This window comes from Pipra filicauda, unplaced genomic scaffold (genome assembly GCF_003945595.2).
Source record: "Pipra filicauda isolate LSUMZ 115617 unplaced genomic scaffold, ASM394559v2 scaffold661_size620017_pilon, whole genome shotgun sequence".
Lineage (NCBI taxonomy): Eukaryota > Metazoa > Chordata > Aves > Passeriformes > Pipridae > Pipra > Pipra filicauda.
The window spans coordinates 204027-224177 of record NW_024104822.1 but is presented as its reverse complement, the minus strand read 5'-3'; the positions used below and the strand labels follow the sequence as shown (position 1 = coordinate 224177).

The 20151-nt window shown below is 50.2% G+C and overlaps 2 protein-coding genes across 3 annotated transcripts; both read right to left on the bottom strand.

Moving 5' to 3' along the window:
- Positions 1-2444: 2444 nt before the first annotated feature.
- RAX (retina and anterior neural fold homeobox) lies at positions 2445-4685 on the bottom strand. Of its 2 annotated transcripts, none has more exons than XM_027742816.2 (3): positions 4225-4685; positions 3870-4099; positions 2445-3282 (listed from the first exon to the last, which is right to left on the bottom strand). In XM_027742816.2, exons 1-3 carry the CDS (start codon positions 4490-4492, stop codon positions 2830-2832), a joined length of 951 nt encoding a protein of 316 aa, XP_027598617.1. In that variant the 5' UTR covers positions 4493-4685; the 3' UTR covers positions 2445-2829. The 2 variants fall into 2 exon arrangements, with proteins under 2 accessions (XP_027598617.1, XP_039244469.1); XM_039388535.1 differs by having other exon boundaries at positions 3882-4099; positions 4225-4530.
- A 6620-nt stretch (positions 4686-11305) lies between these two features.
- CPLX4 (complexin 4) lies at positions 11306-19742 on the bottom strand. Its single transcript, XM_027742819.2, has 3 exons — positions 19576-19742; positions 17063-17150; positions 11306-11961 (listed from the first exon to the last, which is right to left on the bottom strand). Exons 1-3 carry the CDS (start codon positions 19740-19742, stop codon positions 11734-11736), a joined length of 483 nt encoding a protein of 160 aa, XP_027598620.1. The 3' UTR covers positions 11306-11733.
- Positions 19743-20151: the final 409 nt, after the last annotated feature.

Below are 20151 nucleotides of genomic sequence, written 5' to 3'. Positions count from 1 at the left end.
TGGTGCTATTGAGGCCAAGTTGCATTATGGTGTTTTCCTCATAATTATTCATTCACTGGCAGTCTTTTATCAATATTATTCTTCCTTAGAACGTCAGATGTTGCAAATAAGTATAGACACTAAAAATACTATCTTGCTAATACAGTTTAAGCAAAGGAAGAAACAGACCACTCAGTAAAGGCCATGCTAATAGCCTTAGCAAAGTTAGAGTAAAGAAGTGGTTAAGGATCTAGATGATTTAATCCAGTTTTAAGAAAAGGTTTTACAGTGAGCAATTAGATGCTGTTTAAGGAATTAATCACTAATGGGTCATTAACTCTGACTGCTATTGTACAGTTAACAAGCCGAGGCAGGATTATTAGACTCAGCACCCAATTAAGAAGGAGAAGATATTTACAACAAAATGAACAAATGAGCTTTTAAAAAGGAAAGGGACAATTTAAAAGAAAGTGTAGGAACATGAAAAACTAGATAGGGTAGAAGAAAGATGTGAGTTTGCATATGCCTGTCCCTTTATTTGCCCAGTTATGTTTAGCTGGTAAAATATTTATTTTTAACAGTAAACTCATAGCTTTCCTTGAAGGACATGATGGCACACAGTCGATCCGTTACAGTGCTGACAGCTGATGAGGAAGTCAGGGGGTTCTTTCCAATGGCTTTACAGGATACAGGAGAACTGGAGGCAACAGGGAGGGAGGGAGGGCAGGAGTGTCAAAATGTGGAAAAGCACCACTGCAGTTTTGGGGAGTTGACTCATTGCCAAGTAATGACAAGTGGGATTGTTCCCCCCCAAGGAGGAAGAGTGTGCAGAGCCTGTGCAGTCACTCCTTAGTGCGTGTCTGTGGCTGACACAGCCCAGGCTGTGCGGGCACTTCTCAAGCACACCAAGAGAAATCCTTCCCTCGTAGCCACCAGAAGAGATGTACCTTCTTGCGACCCCAGCATCCTTGGTGGTGCAAGCAAGGCTCACCTGTGAAAGGACCATGGGAGTAAGACCTAAAAACTGAAGCATTAGGGTTGTTGTTCTCCTCTCCTCCCCCCAGAAGTTCACTCAGGTCTCCTTGCTAGAAGTTAGCAAAATACCCCCCCAGTCCCGATAGCGATGGCACTTCTTCTCTTGACAGCACTTCCACCTCTTTGCCAAGGGAGCAAAGAGCTGTGTGCTGGGCAAGCTGGGCACCTCCACGGACACACACACAGTAGCACTGTCAAGTCCAGAGCCCAACAGCAGGGTCTGCCCCAGCAGGGCTTCATTCCCCCTGAATTCAGGGGGGACCATTCACGGGGCCTCCCTGCATGCCCTGAACCAGCATGGCTCAGGGATGGCAAGCCAGGGGGCCTGGGCACAGTGTGTGCTCTGGTCCAGAGAGGCAGGTTGGATCTGCAGGGAGGCTGGGGAGAGAGGAAAAGGCGTTTGGAAACAGAAGGATTCCTATTATTATCTTTAAAAGAAGCTCTCCAGACAATAGATGGGGGCTGCTGTGGAGAAGGCTGTGAAGGGATGTTTAGAAACTGCTGTCTAAGGTTAAAAAGCTCTCCGAAGTGAAGCTGAACAAAGTTGACATACTTGTTTCTGACAGGACTCTTAAAAGATACGCACAGATTGTGAAAATATAATTAGACGCCAGCCTTTGTCTGGCCACAACGAGTGGGAAATGGTGAAAGGAGAGGTCTCCCAAGTCTGCATTGAATCATCCCCAGAACACAATGAGGGCACTTGTGCATCTTTCTCTCTTCCCTAATGAGAAACGTTAATTGCCACAACCTCCCGAGTGTGTAGAGCACCCCATGCCCAGTGGAGGAGAAGGGGTGTTTCATTACAGCTTCTCAGCCCCATTACAGGCAGTAACGGAGATAATGAAAAATAAAGATGCCGCAGTTTTAGTTTCGGCAGGCGGGCGATGGGCACTGGGTGGACAGGGGAGCAGGCACGGCCCAGCGCCGTGCCAGCCTCCGGGGGCTGTGCTGGGCAGCCAGACCAGGCAGAATGCGCCCGCCAGGCCTCAGCTGGGTGTCCAGTGCCCAGGAAGTGACCGTCTGTCTCCTGCTGCAGCAGCTGGGCTGCAGGGAACCAGGACCTCTGCCATTCCCCTCCTCTGCAGAGGCAGCAAAGGCTGGGGACTGGCACTGCCCCCGGTCTGCCTGGGCAGGGGGCAGGCAAAGCCCACCTGAACCTAGGGCTGCCCTGCAAGAGCAGCTGTGGGAGTGCTGTGCCTGGCCCACGGACTGCCAGGGCCCTGGCGCCTCTGTGCCCAGGGGGGACCCTCATCTGGCCACACTCCCTGTTGTGGGGCTGCAGACCCCAGGGCCACAGCCAGCTCCTGCTGCTGGAGGAGGAGGGAGAAGAGTCCACAGCCAGGCATCTCCCACCCCTCCACGCATCACAGGCAGCGGAGGGTCCAGCCCGAGCAGCCCATTTGAGTGCAGAAACATGATGCACAGCCTCCATGCAGATGTTGCCATTTAATGGTGCAAAAGCAGAAACCCCTCCCCAGGTACGGCAGGATACCTGGGCTCCCAGGCACCTTACACAGCTCTTTGCCCTACTGCAGCTTTTATTGGGACTAAAGGATCCAGCCAAGGAGACAGAACAAAAGAGATTGTTTTTCCTAAGCTATGATTGGGCCCCTAACTCTTCAGGGCATGTGGAAAAGGGAATTAAAGGGACCACAAAATACAAAGCAAGTCAAGGCGTGGGGGAAAGGCTGGTGCAAGGGACAGCCCTCCTGTGCCCAGCCATCCGGGGCAGCCGAGGCAGGGCAAGGGTGTCCCTCAATCATCCTGGGACGGGCCTTCCCCATGGGTTTCTCCCAGGTGCTGAGAGGGAGTTCAGATTGTCTGCCAGGGCTTGCCGATGGACTGGATGTGCTCCTTGGCCTTCAGCCGCAGGGCGGCAATGCTCGTATTGCGTGGGTCTGCCTCGTCCAAGGGGAACTTGTCCACAAAGGTGGCCCCACACTGGTAAGGCGGCGGCGGCCCCATGGCCCCCAGGGGCTGCAGCGCGTGGGTCACTGCCGGAGAGTTCAGGAAGGGCGGTGGTGTGTAGCTGCCGGGCAGGCTCTGCGGTGAGGCCACGAAGCCAGGCAGGGTCTGCAGGGCCGTGCTGCTGGGCACTGGCGGGCTGAGCCACGTCTCCAGGGGGAGGTTGCTGCTGAGAGGACCCATGGGTGTTGCCTGCGGCGAGCGGTTGAAGGAGAGGATGGGCGAGTCCTGCAGCTTCATGGAGGTCACCTCCAGCTTCTCCTGCCGCCTCCACTTGGCCCGTCTATTCTGAAACCACACCTGCAAGCACAGCCGTATCAGTCGGGCCCCGGGCAGAGGCTCGCCCCTGGGTGCAGGGATGCACCTGAAACAGAGCGAGGGAAGCACGCAGCAGGCGATGTGCTGCACCGTGCCGAGCCAGGGCAGAAAGGGGTTTGGGGGCTTCGGGCGTTTCCCCGTGCCTCGCACTCGGTGGAAAACAGCCCCGCGTCAGAGCTGGCCCGCCTGTCCACCCCCCGCCACCCCGTAGCACAGGGGCTTCGGCGGCCCCGGGCTGGGACACGCCACTCAAAGGGCAGCGGCACTGAGAAGCAGCTGCCGGGCGCAAACCGGCCCCGAGACCCGCGCTGTCCCGCCGGCCGGGCCGGACCGGGGCCGTGCGGCTGCCGCGCCCGGCGCTCCGGCGGAGCCCCGCGGGGCCGCTCAGCCGCGCACCGGCCGGGGCGAGGGGGGCCGGGGTGGTGCTGTGCTCACGGCCCGAGCGCCGGATCGGTGCTGCTCCGGCCGCCGCGGACGCGTCGAACCGCGCCGGGCCGTGCCGTGTGTGGCTGCCCGATGCCGGGGGCCGGCGGGGCCGGGCCGTCGCGGGGGGCCGGGCCGGGCGTTACCTGGACGCGGACCTCGGGTAGGTTGACCTTCATGGCCAGCTCCTCTCGGCTATACACGTCGGGGTAGTGGGACTTCTCGAAGGCGCGCTCCAACTCGTGGAGCTGGTACGTGGTGAAGGTGGTGCGGTTCCGCCGGTGTTTTTTCTTGGGCTGCTCCTCGTCCGACGGCTTCCCCTCGCCGCTGCTGCCGGCGGGCAGCTCGGGGCTGGCGCTGCCGGGGCAGTACGGCTCTACGAGGGGGAGACAGGCGGGTCACCGGCGGGATCTGCCCGCGGGGCCCGCCCGAGGGCGCGGAGGAGCGGCGCTCGCCCGCCCGCCCGCCCCCCGGGGCCCAGCCTCGCCCCACCGCGCTCACCTTGGAAGCGCTCGGCGCGGCCCTGGGGCTCGGCCGGCGGCGGCTCTCCGGGCATCTTGGGAAGGCAGTGCCGGGGCCCCCGCCGGTCCGCCTCCTTGGCGGTGCCGTCGGGCGGGAAGGCGCCCAGCAGCCCGTCCTCCTTGGTGAACCCCAGGATGGCCTCGATGCTGTGCAGCCTCGACGGGTTCCCCCCGGGGCTCCGCGCCGCCGGGGCGGACAGCGAGAAGGCGCCCTCGGCCATGGCGAGCGGGGCGCCGGGCGGGTGCATGAGGCGGCCGGCCCGGGGCCCCGGCGCGGCGCTGCGGTCCCGCCCGGCCCCGGGGCGGCGCGGGCAGCTCTGGCACGGCGCCGCCGGGCGGGCTGGCCTCCTTGGGGCGGGGGAGGAGTGCCGGGGGGCGGTGGGAGAGAAGGAAGGCGAGGCCCCCGCGCCCCTCCGGCGTGGAGGGGGAGGCAGGGCATCCCCCGGCCCCCGCCGGCCGCCCCGCCCCGCCCCGCCGGCCCCGGCCCCGGCCGGCGCCGGACGATGCCATCCGGGGCCCTCGAGGAGGGGCGGGCCGGCCCCCGCCGCAGCCGGTGGCTGGCCCGGGCAGGGCTCCCCGCCGAGCCCCGCAGCCGGAGCCGCGGGACACGGGCAGCGCTCTCGGAAGCCGCGGTGGGACGGGCGACGAGCGGCGCGCCAGGCGCGCCGGGACCGACCCGGGACGGCGGGAGTCGCGGGAGCCGCTGCCGGGGGCGCGGCGGCCGGGCCCGGTAAAAGGGGCTCAGCGGAGTGGCCGGGGAAGGGCGGGAGCCCGGGGCTCCCGGGCCGGAGGGCAGCCGCAGTAGTGCGGCGGCTCTCGGAGCGTTTCTCTTGCCCGACGGCTCCAGCACACATCCCTCCCGGACGGATTTTACGCGCGTCGGTTTTGACCCGAAAGCTGCCCCGCGGGAGGATTCGCTGCACCGGGCTGGGTCAGGGGCACTGGGGTGAACGCCGCTGCGCTGGTGCCCTGCGGGACGCTCGCCCTGCGGCCGGATGCCTCCAAAGGCGCTTTACAGACCGGGTGCTTGTGGGCAACAGGGACGCAGGAGACACCTGAAGCAGGTGGACTCGGCCTTTAAGACTTCACAAGCCCGGGGCATGTGCTAGGCGATATTTGTGAGGAAATTTTCCGAGATGCTGGTATAGAACAGAGCCTGTGAGAAGAACCGATTCTGTGACCCTGTCCTCCACGGCGCGAGGGAGGCGGGGGGAGCGGCCAGGGCATGGTTTCATGGGGGATGTACGAATGTTTGTGGAGGTGAGGCAGAGAGCCAGATCCCGCACATCACTTGGTACTTGGCTTGGCGGAAGACGTGGACGCAGCACTAACCAGGCAAGGGCATCACGTCTCCCGCATCAATGTTTTTGCTGCTTTTCTCTTTCCGTCACTTTATCGCTTTTTACGCTAGCACTTCCCAGTTCCTCCGAGGCACCAGATGTCTTTTGTCCCAGGTGGTTTAAGTGACAAACACAGTCACATCCAGAGTGGTTTTCAGCCTCCACTTAGCTTTGAAGATGCTTCCATTTGAAGCCTGAGGAGAGTGTATGTGAATGAAAAACACCATTGTTGGTGCTGCTTTCTCCAGATATATTTGCTAGTCTAATAAAAGGTATGACCTCACTCAATAAATCCTCATTTGTGCTTCCTCTCCTACCAAAACAAGCTGCATTTTGTGTAGGTTTTTCCAGAGGAATCACTTCAAAGATTGGCAATGGTTGCTTCTGCCAGTGCAGACACGTTTTGCAGGTTTATGGTCTTGTGTCCCAAAGTTAATTACTTTTAGAAGGGCATGGCTTTTTCTAGCTCCAGGTGAGGTTTGCCTTCACTGACTGCTTGGGAGTGGGGGAGTGGTTTGGGGCCGAAAGAACTCAGCCATCCGTTTTCAAAGAGGGAAGAGGCCAACAGAAGAGACAAGAAAAGGTTAGTGTGGCTTTTGTGCACAATATAAAAAGCAAGTCAATACCATTGTAGGGGCATTGGAGGGTACTCAAAGCAATCAGTCAGGGGCCATTGTGTTCCCGTAATCTACATGTGTATTTCCCAAGAACTCTATTAGTGAAGATGAATGAACTGTGCAATGTCCCTAATTTCTTCTAATTTGGAGCTGGGGTTTTACAGCAGTCACAACCAACACAAAACATGACCGTCCTTCCAGAAGCCCTGGGCAAATTTGGGAATAATTTTTGCTTGTCGAAGAAGGATAGCAAGGTGAGACGAAGGTGCAAAACCCTTTAGTCAGTGCCATGAAGGGCACTGGATTCTGGCACAGATGCTGCTGTTAGGGTGTCTGTCAAAATCGGCAGTTACAGGGGCAAGGCTCAATTTTTTTGCTGTTAATCACAGTGTGAATGTTCAGCAGAATAACGTTCCACCCTTGAAGCAGGGTGCATGAGTCCCACACAGGACACAAGAGACCTTCCTCCCTAACAGAGAAGGATCCTCTTTCCTCAGCAGTAGACTACTACAGCTGTATTTTCCATAGGAAGCTACATTTGTCACGGGAGCATCCTTCTTGCAGGGGAGTGGAGCTGTTGAAAGAGGAAGCAACTCCCTTGGTCCCGATTTGAAAAAAATGCCTGAAAAAGACCCATAACCCTGTAGCAGAGCAGAGAGAGCTCTGACTCTCCCAGCTCCATATCTGTCTTTTCTCTCTTGCCACACTTGAGGCACAGGCAGGCATGTGAGGCAGCACAGTGCTGCGGGGAGGGAGGAAGTCTAATGGTTCTCTGGTAACGGAATTTAGAATGATGAAGAAAGGTAACTGAACAGTTCCCTTTCTAACGTCCTGGCTGTCAGTTGAATCCCTTGCTGCCACAGAGTCCCCTGGGACCTGTGTCATGTTAGTATGAAGCCTCAGAAACTTATCTATGGTACATCACAGCCTCGAAAAGACTGTTTACTTTTGGATGTTTACAGGGGCAATCAGAATCAAATTTGAGTATTCGTTAGAGGCTGAAAGGGACAGGATTTGTTACTTGCCTTTCCAAGAGATACTCCCCATTCCATCAGCTTTTTTATTTTTTGGCAATATATTATTATAATTACTGCTGCAATTATGCTTGGAAACTAACAAAAGTTCTCAAGATGGACAGTCTCTAAAGTGCAGCTGTCTGCTGTACCTCCTTCCTGCACATGCATATAAAGACTAAATGGGAACAGTTTTCATCCTGTTGGTGCTGTTGAGACATATGTATGGGACGTGGCTTCACACAATGAAATCAGCACCATGACATGCCACAGATTCTTCCTTTGCTCCTGCCTTTTCCTTATATCAAGCTGAAATAATTACTGCCTTGACAGGGCAGACATTTGAAGCTGAAGTCACACTGCAGGTGGGACATCACTCTCTGGACCAGAGATGTGCAGCAGGGAGCACCTCCCTGAAAGATAAATGGGGCTTCCAGGGTCACACAGCAAATCAACAGCAAATCCAGAAGTCCTCCTGCAGTTTGCATGCTCTGTATAATCCAACAGATTGTTCAAAACTGGAAAAAAAGGCTTTGCTTTTTTGCTCCCCGGAAATTCCTAGGTGTGCAGTTTAAGAACCTTCTTGAAAGCACAGTGCCCAAGGAAGCTGCTGTCACTGCATTGCTTGTGCCTTGCTTTTTTTTTTTCTGGTGAGATTTTTCTTTATCTGCCCCAGGAGAGTCAGTTGTGTTTTCTCCATGGACAAAGTGCTCTTTGGCATGCAGGAATCGCACAGAGAGAGCCTGCTGCCTTGGTGCCTGTCTGGGCTGTGGGTATGGGATAGGCTGTAGCTGCTCTGGGAGCTGGGCAGCCTTTTCTGGTGGGAGCACCGTGGGCTGGGTGTGAGGGCTCCCACATTCAGGCTCGCCGTGCTTAGCCATCCCTCCAGAGGGAGGGAGTGGAGGTTCATGCTATAAGGCTATATTAATGCAATCCTTCTTTACTTGTTTTCCAATTAGCCTAATTGAATTCAGATTGCTTAAAAGTGGGCACTAGAGACATTTATCTTGATGGGATGACGGCCTTGAGCTCCAGCGATCCTATTAACTATAAGAACCCAAATCCCAGGTAGGGTCCATCCAGCAGTAGCTCCCATGTGACCTAACAATTTAATCTGCTCCTCTTCTGTCCAGCACACACACAGACACACAGACATGTCCATGTCCACGCTCACACGTGCATAGGTGCATGCACACATGTACACGTGCGTTTGTGCATGCGTAGGGACACAAGCACATGCCCAAACACACACATGTGCACATGCACACACATGCAGTGGCTATGCCTTAGGGCTCCAGCAGCCTTAGGAGAAAGTTTTAGTGCAAGATATTGGAGAAGAACGTTGGAGAAAGACATTGGAGGAAGACCTTTTTTCCCTTTTCTTGCCAGCTGGAGCAGAGTGAGTGTGCAGCCTGCCTGCCTGCACACCCTGCTCCAGGCTCTCCTGGGACCTGTCCCCAGGGACAAACACCTGGAGAGCTGCATGCCCAGTGCCGTGTACCCAGTGTGGCCCCACCACCTCCTGCCCCCGTGCCTGCCCAGCCTGCTCTGGTGTCTGAGGACAGGGAGAGCCGGTGCTGAGGGATGAGCCCTGCAGGTGCTGGCAGGGAGCAGGCAGCCACCTCCAGCAGGGTGAGGATCAGGCTCCTGCTGAGGGCAGATTTGCTGCTCTGCCCTGGCCATCATAACACCCTGCACAAGGGTTCTCAGGGAGATCTGGGCCAACGGTGCTGGGTCATCCCCTGCCTCTGGAGCCGGGCCCCACTGTACCCAGTGTACCCCACTGTACCCAGTGTACCCCACTGCTCCAGTGCCCAGCCCGATGCCACCCCAGGGCAGGTGCAAGCCTTGGCTCCAGCACACCAAGGAGTGTGGGATCAGAAAGTGATACCTTCTGCGAAGCAGCCCCGCCCTGCCACTGCAGACTGAGGGGGTGTGAGTCTGTGGTCTAACGGTGGTGCCTAGGGCAGCCCACCCCCTGACAGCAGCACTGCACTGGGGCTGCACAGGGCCCCCATTCCACACAGCCCCCAGCCACCCCTCAGTCCTGCTTGCCTCTGCCAGCCCTGACATTTTTTGGAATCCCATTAATCGCTTGTTTGGTGATTCTGACTATACTTTCTTCTCTGACCCTTTAAACCATGAAAGTGCTGATCCTATATCTGCTGATGAATTTAATTAGATCCTTTAAACCACCAGATGCTTTCAGTAAAATTTTTAGGATGTCCCAGGCACATTTTAATTCAAAAGTTGAAAGCCTCAGGCTTGTTTACTTTGGTGTCTTATAGATAAGACAATTCAATCTGTAAAGCAACAGAACCACGTGGACACAGCAGCCAGATCTGTACCCATGCGGAGGGAATACCTGCCACCTCTCCCTTTCCCTACGCTGGCAGCCCCAGCGTCGCTGCCGGGGAGCCGCGGGCGGTGGCTCCCGGAGGGCCGGGGCTGTGCGGGACGCAGCGGCAGGGCAGGGCCGAGCCCGGGGCTGTGCGGGACGCAGCGGCAGGGCAGGGCCGAGCCCGGGGCTGTGCGGGACGCAGCGGCAGGGCAGGGCCGAGCCCGGGGCTGTGCGGGACGCACCGGGGCTCTGCAGCCAGCGGAGCTGAGCCTCTGGGCAGCTGCGGGATGAGGCATCCGGCCAAGGAGCTGCCGGACGGGGAAGGTGGCAGGAGTGGCCTCACACGGTCACATGAGAGAAATTCGCTCACTGGCACCAGTTCGGTTTATACCTTGCTCTGTTTGTAGGAGGGAATCTCATCCTCCTTTTAGTGTTAGCAAACTGGGAACTACCAACCAAGAACAGTTCAACATATGTTTGGGAGGAGTGTTTTTAGAAAGTGCCTGTGTGCTCACCAGTAACATCAGGGAAAAAAATGATGATCAGCTTGAAATGCTAGAAAGGATTCTAGTAGAAAATAGGTAAAAGGCATACAAAGAAATATATTTGCCTAGATTAATAAAACACAGTCCATATATGATGAACACATAAAGCTGCACAGTGCCCTCTCTGTCCTTTTGCAGACATGGAGGTGGATACCATTGTAACCATGGATGAGAATGAGCTTTTTAAAAGTAGCTGATTTTCTCTGGCCTTTTCCCATGTCAGACTGTCTGTGCCAGTGCTGCAGCAGAAGGTGGTACAGTGGCCCTCCCTGGCCATCCTGGCACCCAGCACCTGCTGGAGCAGGAGGTGAACCTCTCTCCCTCGCCCTCCTCTCTGCCTCACTGCAGAGCTGACTTGGCCAAAAGGGAGAATTTTTCCTCCTGTCCAAGTGTGGACAAAGGGGTAAAAAGAAAGAGAGAAAAGACAAAGAGAAAAGGGAGGGAAGGAAGGAAGGAAGGAAGGAAGGAAGGAAGGAAGGAAGGGAAAGAGAAAGGAAGGACACAAACCATACTTACTGCATTTGTTAATTTAAAATTAATATTTTTACTTGGTTAGGTGGAGACAGAGAGAGACAGAAAGAGACTTATAAACCTGTAGGAAGGTGCTACATATATTCATTTCCAAATTTATTTCACAGGCTAGCTCTTGGAGAGGTTACAAAGTCCTTCCTTTCATAGAATACCTGAGCCCCTCAGGAGCAGTGTCCTGCCTGTCCGACAGCCTCAGTCAGATTTAGCACAAGTGAAAGCCAAGCTTCTCCTCAGGGTTTAGGTGCCCTACCGTGGCAGAACCTTCCAGGGGGGCCAGATTTACGTTCAGCCTTCGATGGAGGTGACTCCCAGAATCAGCGTGGTGAGCTCGTTTGAACCTGTGCAAGTTTGGTGCTGGTACCTCAGGCCCCAGAATTTGGCACACAGAGCAGCCAAGCAGAGTCACTGCTGTCCCTCGACGTTTAAACTGCCTTGGAAGACTGAGAGACTGGGAAATGAAAGCAGGCTGGAGGAGCCTGCACTGCTACAGAGCAGGGCTCACTGACAGCTCCCAGGCCTTGGTTTCCTACAAGTCCCCACTCAGTGTTACATATGACAACACTTTTGTCCCAAGCCGTTGAGTTACGTGCTTCACTTTTTGTGTTTTGCTACATTTAATGCAGAGATGGTCAAAAAAAAAAAATCTTTCAAGTTTTTGCAGCAAATGTCAGCATTTGAATACTGTGTTTGTTTCAAAATGTTTGAAACAGACGTGTTTTTATAAGAAACATATGCATTTATTTCTGAAAGCACTATTAAATGAGTGATTACCTGTATGTGATGTATCAGAATTACAATTTTGCTAAAAAATACACATTTAATAGCATGGAAAAAGGCACATTTTTTCCCCAATATTAACTTCTTTTGAGCCATTTTTTCCATGGGGAAAAATGTTATGTTAAAAATTAGGATCACTTCTAACTTTGTCCTAGGCAGTCACAACACGTAACTTTTCCCCCTCTCCTCAGGGTTTTAAGTCTCTCTCTGTTGTCTCGTTTCTATATTTATGCTCTAGAGCTAAGTGCATCCCTCTGCCTGCCCTCACTCTGCAGTCCTGGCGAGACAAGCCTGAAGTCACAGCCCTTGGGTGGTGGTGGCTCTTCTACATGACAGAACATTTCTGCTCGGCCGCCTGCTTCATTTCAGTGAAGGTGGCTTGTGCCTTTTCTTTGATCTGATCCATGTCCATGTTCTGGATGTTCTGCAGCTGTCCCAGGATGGAGTCCTTGTCCTCTTCCTCCTCCTGATCTTGTGCCACCATCTTCTGCAGGTCTTCTGGCAAACCCACGTCATCTCCAGCCATCTGTATTTGATTCTCATCCAATTCACTCTGATACAAAAAGCAGAAAATAAAAACAGCACATGAGAGTACTTCTGCTCTCCCAGGATCTACAGATGAGTCTCTTTTTTGTTCATTTCTTTGTTTTTTTAGGGAGAACCAAAATAGATAGCACAGATTTTTCGGTCAAAGTTTTTAGGTGCAACTTGTGAATTCAGGGGCTCAATCAGCCTCCATGCAAGTCCTAAGATTTTTCAGACAATGTCTACTGTATTTTTTTGAAGGGCTTCAGCACAGTCAAAACTGAAGCCCTCAGTGTCACTTGCCATTTTAGAAATCTTTGACATATGTGTTGGCCGTGGTAACCTGCTGACCCTGCAGGAATTCCATTCCAACTTATGTGTGTCCACCAAAATCCTGCTGCAGTACACTGCTGAGTCTGCCTGTCAGCTTCTGCTCAATGAAGCAATGGCTCTAGAAAAACTGGGTGGCTACCATTGCCCTGGGGTTGGTGGGCATTTTTGGGTATCAGCACTAAACTGAAGCCTTCCAGAGGAAAGATGCATGAAACTTAGGAAAGAATTAAAGGTAATTAAAGGTTAAAGGGTCCTCATCTTCCTGAACCACGTCTGAACTCTGCCTAGGTCTTTGGTTGGCCTCTCTGAGTTGTGATGAAGGGCAGGGGCTGCCTGGCACATAACCAAAGCAGTGTTGCAGTGCTGCTAAGTGGGGTAATAGGAGGACTTGGACAACAAAAGAGAGGATGGAGGTTGGGTGTGAGTCTGAGAAAGCAAAAGGAGACAGGAGAAGGAACTGGTTAAGCAATTAAAAGGGCTGAGATGCAGTAAGCACTACACACACTTGCTTCCTGCCTGCCCCCTGAAACGCTCCATCAGTGGGGCTACGGCAATTTTTCAAACAATGGTGATTTTGTTCACATTTTGTGGTGGATTCTGATGGATCCAGTGCTCAGAAGACCAGGATATTTTGACACAGTTCACACATCAAAGATAAGCATTAATGCCTCATTACATCTCCAAAATGAAGCATGACAGCAGCAAAGGCCTGATATGAATAAGCAGCAATGCTATCAGCAGGAGGTGTTTTTGAGAGTGAGGGGTCTGGGGTTTGCATGAATGAGTGCAAGAATGAATGGAAGGATGTACATGAGCAATGTGTCAGTTCAGGCCTTAGCCAGGACAAGCAGACGGGGGTGATCGACTGCACAGACACTATTTACTGTTATGTGTTTGTCCAGCTTTATGTTTGCAATAACTCTACTTCCCTTTAACCTGATTTCTCCCCATATCTCCTATGAAATTATGGAGAGCTCTATCAGGATTGTTACTCCTATGTGGCTAAAATGGGTGAGGCCATCTCTTCATCCCTTTGGATAAGGGTTGCTGCTGTCAGATATGTGGGAGCATGAAACAATATCCCAATCAGCAGAGTTTTCCTTTATTGATTGTGTACCAGGAAAAAATGTGTTAAGCTTTTAATCAGCAAGTGCTGGCTATGAGAAGAGTTAGCCCTTTGGAAATCCTCCCAAGTAGCAGTAGAGGATGATAAAAAAAGATACAGTTCTAATTACTGAGAAGTGCCCCTAAGCAGACAATCACACATGTTCTTTCCTTTAGAACTATTTATAATTTAAGACATCATCACTGCACATTACTGTAGTGATTTCACATCTTTGGCAATGGGAACAGTTGTCTGGCATGTTTTTGCACCAAAGCCCACTGTCCTACTTAAGTCTGAGATGTGATGCACAGCAGCTTGGAGGTTCAAAGTGTTCTCTGGCCAAAGAAGAACATATTGACATATGGTCTAAAGCAGTACAGTTCTGCCCAAGTCACCTGCCTCTACCCACTTGGCACTGAGCTTGTCCTTGAGCAGTCCTAGAATGAGCTTCAGCAGAGTGGGGTTACTCAGCAAGAAGCAAAGAAGCACATTAATACGTGTATGGTCTTTCTTCTAAAATGTGACAGATTTGATTATTGTTTCCTTTGATTTGAAATGGACACGTAGGATTAAGTTTCTGATTTTATCTTTGGGGGGTTTTTCGAGTCTTATGAAGAAAAGTTAAAGCTTGCTTTCTCATAAGGAGAGGTTTTCCCAAGGCCAGACATGGCCCTGACAGTGACAGAGACACTGCCCTGCGTCGGAATACACAGAGAGCACCCAAAACAGGGAGAGCTCCTGGGCAGAGAGCTGGGGCCGTGGGCTCTAGTCAGCCCATACAGACAAGCCCTGGGGGCCCTGGCAAACTGCACTGGTCTGGATGGTGTCTCTCCTGATGCCTTTAATCTTCACAGGCTCCAGGTCTCTGCAGGTGTTCAGCCACCCTTATAGGATCTTTGAGAACAGAGGTGCAATATCTGTTCTAGGAAATTAAATGTGCCTGGCACTGGTGTCTTGCCCCAAGGCCAGCTGGACTGGAAAACCCCCTGAGATGCTATTGAACTCTCTCACCCTCCCAAACAGGGTGGTCCCATCTAACTGCCGAGTGGGAATGCCTGTCCTAACTCCCAAACTGGCCCTGGGAACTGCTTGGGAGAGTGCCCAGGCCAAAACTGGGTCAGACATTATTCTGACAATTCAGCAGCATAGGCGATAGATAATATTTTTTGACCCTGATTATGCATCTGATGTAGTTAGTCTCAGATTTTGTTTTGTTATAGATGCAGAGTTCTTCACATATACATGATACACAGGTAGGTGTGAAGGGAAAACAGTCTAAATAGCTGCTTTATTACAATTTGATTTTCAAGCCCTCTGTCCAAATTAAGGTGCAAATGAGACCAAATGCCAGTTCAGCAATACCGACTTTATTTTGTAACATTGCATGTATAGGGAAAGGAGACAAGTAGGTACAGGAAGCCACAGGTGGAACCAGCAGCCTTATCCCTCACAAACACTCTCTTGTGCCATCCCCACACAGGGACAGTCTGGAGCAGAGGTGGTGTGAGGGGACTGCTGCCTCCTGCCATCGGCGCTGGGTCTGCGTTTATCCACAGCTCACCAGCAGCTCAGGGCTCTGTGTCGAATCCCACGCAGGAAAAAGGCAGTAAGTGCATAAGAGAGTTTGGTGGGTTTGTTTGTTTGTTTGCTTGCTTGGGTTTTAAATAAAAATATTAATTTCTGTATTTATATAATTTTTTTAAAAATGTGGTTTGTTACGAATGTCACACGTTGAATGCTCCAAAGATGAAAAAGTTGCCCGTAGATCAAATGTCTCATGGCTAAAAACATCTTTCTGATGACAAATCTAAGTTGACAACTCTGTTAATAGGATTAGGTTCATTAAGGGTCTACTTTCTCTTATAAATCTGGCCCAGATAGCATGGAGCTTTAGATTTTACGCTGCAAAGGGGGCCCTGCTTAGTCCTGAATTTCATGCATTCATTTCCAATGTGTGCTAATGATCGATACTGGTAATATGCAGGGTTTCTAGCCCGTACTAGGCTATCTGAAATGACTTTCAGGTTTCAAAATAACTAATGCATTATCATAAGTCTGAGAGCATTTTGCTGCCAGAATGTTGTATCACAGAGTTGAATTGTTTTCCAGGGGCATATAGCGTCCATGTAATAATTTCATTTTCTTCCTGATATAATGTACGTTTTCATAAGGGCTGATAAAACCAAGAAATGCTATACAGGCAGAAACAAATGCAGAAACAGCACATCCTGCAATATTTGCTGGCTTAGAGCTACTCTTCTACCTTGGAGGCAAGTCTTCTAGTGTTATCACTGGAATTTGTCCCCAGAGAGCACTCAGTTCCTAGCAAAGCCAAGATCCTGCTGGAGCTGGGCAGATCACCACTGTGTGCTCGTGGGTTTAGGAGGTGCTCAGCCCTGGGGGTCTGTGGGCACCTCAACACCATCTCAGCTGAAAAAAGCCCCACAGGTGGGAGCCTTTCAAAATCACAGACACCCAGCTCTGCTGATGCTCAGTTGAGAGCTGAGCACTTCAGGATCCCGAAGCTTTCCAAACAGGCCCCTCTTTGATTTGAAAACCATGGCGAGGCGACAGGTAAGTGCTGTCCAATAGCCATCTCAGCATATGCCTCCAAAAGGACAACAAAGCCTAATGATATTTTACTACTCAGCTGCTAATTAAAATGCTGGTGTTTAGAGATTTAGGCCTACAATCCAATCAACCACTTAAAATCTTGTACTTAATTTTTTTTGCATAATTAATCTTTCTGTAATTAAACTCACCCTCAGGATGTTTTCCAGCTACTGCATTGGAAGAAATGGGCTCTTAATGGTGGAATACATTTTACCTGACTTCAGCTGTCACCTGGCCTCCCTCTGCAAGAGGCATATGGCACTGGGAGGTGACCCAACTCCACCTGAAATGCTTATTTGAAAGTTGAGATAGGTGAGGCTAGAAGTGCTGCTCTCTTTCTGTTGATGACAGAGTCCCTAAATGACTTGCTTGGGTTAAGCACCAAATTTTTTAGCAGTTAAATTTAACATGAGATGGATTCTTTAGTAGAGAGTGATCCTTGTTTTTATCCAAGAGTTTTTATGTCAGGAAAAAGCTAGCAATCTAAATGCTGTCTGTGGCTTCTGTCACGATCCAGAAGCTATTGCAGCTGCTGCCTGCTTTTAACAAACCTCCACGGTTCTCTGTTGCTTGAAGCTCTTGCTTTCTATATTTTGCCTTTCCTGGGAATATTTGACAAACAGGAGCACTAAAGAAAAAGGAATGGGCAGTTTGCTTTTGCACTTCTTGGGGGAAGACAGTACCTTCAGGAGTTTAGCAGAACTCAAATGTAGACCTTGTACAGGAGTTTTCAGGGACTTTGCTTATGTGCTTACAGGGTTTTTTTTCAGCTCTTGAATGCTGCCAAGTTAAGAGCGTATACTAATGGTGAGGAGAGGTCAGACCAGATCCTCCACTTGCCTAGTCACCTGTTTTAGATCTGAAGGGATAGAGAGGGATTACAAGAACCTTTCTGTTAGATTCATCTGATAGAAAAAAAGCACTCCCTAGGGAAATCCATGGCTCTGGCCTTCTCCATTTCTGCAGTGGGGCTCCCAGGAATGCAGGCAGTTTTGCCATTTTCAGGATAATGCATTGGCAGTGAGTGTGGTTTAAAATCAGTCACTGAGGGAGCTGAGCTCACGAGCTCCAGGCTTACCTTAGGGAGTCTGTACTTCTCTCTCAGGTGAACCCTCAGACAGGCTCGCTCTGCTTTTTTCTGTGCAAATGCTGCATCTCTTTCCATCCTGGAAACCAGAAAAAATGTTCCTTCAAGATGCTAATAAAATACAGTCTTTTACACTGAACAAGGTGCTTGGCTGCAAAAAGCTGCACACAGGAGTTATTCCCCAAAGTTATGTAACTTGTCCAAAGGCACAAGAGGAGCAATGCCAGTAAAGTGATGCAAAGGGGTCAGACTTGCAGTGCTCCAAGCTTGTCCTCAGAACAGTTCCCTTGAGTCCTGTGAATAAGGAAGGATGAGCTAATACTCTTTGTCTGGAGTTTGTACCTGTACTACCTGTTATTGCTGACTATAAGGACGAACAATTCCAATGAGCAGAACACAAAAATTGCCCTTATTCCTTGGTAATTCCACTGGGGCACTCAGAGCCATGGCTGCCTGCCAGTGCTCATGCTCTACAAACATGACACTCTCTTAGTATGACACCACACAGGAGGGCAGGGGAGTCTTTCTGGGTCAGAACAAAAGTTTAGCCATCCTGGAGTCCCTTCTCCAACAGGAAACAGGAGTGGACATGTAGAGAAAGGATTTAGGAGGAGTATAAGCATCCTGCATCAAAACTGCCCAGCTTCCAGACTCAGTGGTGCAGAGTCCTGGAGATGGCCACTGGCTCTACATCCTTGGCTGTAACAGCCCTGGGTGGCCTCTCTCACCTGGGAATTTCCCTGGTCTTTTCTTTGTCCATTCACTGTTTCACTATGGCAATAATTTCCTGTGGCAATGAATTCAAAAGCTTCCCTCTATGGAAAAAGACTTCTTTCATTCGTGATTTTATAAAATGTTTTCACTAGATTTAAGAACTGGTCTGCACAATTTTTTGTTAGATTAATTATGTATTTATTTGCAAAATATGTCTCCTTGAAGATTTTTGGTAACTTTTGATAACATTCACCTTTCCACCTCTCCCTTTAATTTTTTTCCCCCCAGTAGCATTTTCATGGAAATTCTATTGCAAAATTGGTCTTGTTTCAGTATAGGTACTTTGTCACATAAAAGCTACTTGCAAGATGAAATATTACTTTTCCCTGCTTCCAAAATGAGTTTTTGGATTTCTCTGTCTCTAAAAATAAAATACACCCCCCCAAACAAAAAAAACCACCCCTCCCCAAACCTAAAATATGAGAAGAACCCAAAGCCAGTTTGGTTATGGGTTCAAAACTCTGCCTGAGTATAACTTCAGCAAGGCACTTCTCTGATCTGCACTCCTGCACAGCTGAACACTGTGCAAAATCCAGAGAGCCCTGAAACAGAAACATCCCCTGCCCATGCCAGAGATGTCTGGCACAGAACCACACTGGTGGGCACTGTCCTGAGGGGATTTGAGCTCTTTAAAATGTTTCAGGTGTTCCTATTCCAGTTCCTGAAGTACTGTCAGGAGTTCTCCTGCCCCGATTCCTCGGTACAGTTCAGCATGTGAAGGACACACACACCACTGGGAAACATTATAGAAATAATGCTTATTCCAGGCATTTCCCTATCCCAGGAATCCTGTGTTGCTTCTCAGTTTCCATAAAGCATCTTCCTGCCAGTAGGTGGTTATTTCTTGTTTAAATATCCCTCGACAGAAGGCATACTAAAACATTCTGTGTTTTATTCCAAGCCAAGTGACACCTGTTCAGGGTTTCACGGTGGAAATGTCTGATGCTAAATACAGACCTGGATACCTCGAATTCCGTCAGTCATTAACCTGTCACCTATAATCATCTTACAAGGGGGATTTACACAACCATTATGTAATTGACCATTAGAGGAACAGATGCATTTGAGCTTTAAAAGTCAATCGTTTTATTTGTAATTATGCATGATTTGAACTCCTACAAGCCAAGTCCTCATTTTACTTCTGTTTTCATTTTTAAACACCCCACAAATGGTAAAGATTGCATTTACAGACAAAACTGAGATTTAATTAATTCTGCTTTATTTAGCAGGTTTTAGAAGAAATAACCATATTAAAACTCTGCTCTAGATAAATATAATCCATTTAACATAGCACTCAGTGCTTTTTCATGTCTGCCATAATAAATGCAGACAAAGAAATATTATGTATGGAAAGTGTACTCCACATCGAGTTCTAGGAGAAAAAATCACGTGTATTTTAGAAATTAAATCCTGCACTACAAAGAGCTTGGAAAATTTGTCTAGGTAAAGTAACACCACCTCGAAATGAGTTCAGCACATCAAGCTGTGGAGATAGCAGGGAAGCACAGGGAGGCAGTTGCAGGATGGGGACGGGGGGGCAGGAAGGGGGAAATAACATTTTATCATTTCCAGTAGGTGAACTTTTATTTTGGAAAGTCCTTTTAGCAAAGATTCATCTGCTTTAAAAAAGAGTGAAGAGCTGAACGTTTGCCTTTTTCTTGGGTTATTTTTATCTGCACAAAGTTACCAAGAATCAGCCCCATACTGATAATAAGGGAACAGGTACTCACTTCTCCTCAACCATTTGCTTTTGATATTCCTCATACTCCTCTCTGGTCATTCCTGCAGCTGCTGCTGGGTCAGAAGGGGTGCTTTCTTCTTTGCTTTCTTCCCCTCCACCTCCAAGTCCCAAATTCTTTACCTGGTTGCTCAACATACTTTTCATTAGAAAGGCCATCTTCTCAAAAAAAAAAAAAAAAGAGCTATAAGCAAACAACTATGAGAAAGCCAAACCAAAAATGCTTTTAAAACCAACAGTTGTAAGCAAGAGAGTTTCTACAGCCACATCAGCTCTTCAAGGGCACAGTGCTAGTGAAACGTGAATGCCAAAACCAGTTTGTCAGCCATAATCTGGATTAAAGAGTGAACTCCTTAATATCTAGAGGCAGATGGTTCAGATTACTCCAAAAAAATCATTAGATGCAGCTACCTACTTTTTATATTAATACCATAAGCTAATTGTACACACACACACACACACACACACACAAATCAATGATAGTGTGCAATAGCATTTTGATGTCTTCAGTCTTGAAGCTCTCTCTCACTTTCACAGAGACCAAACCACTCCCTGGAACACACCACCT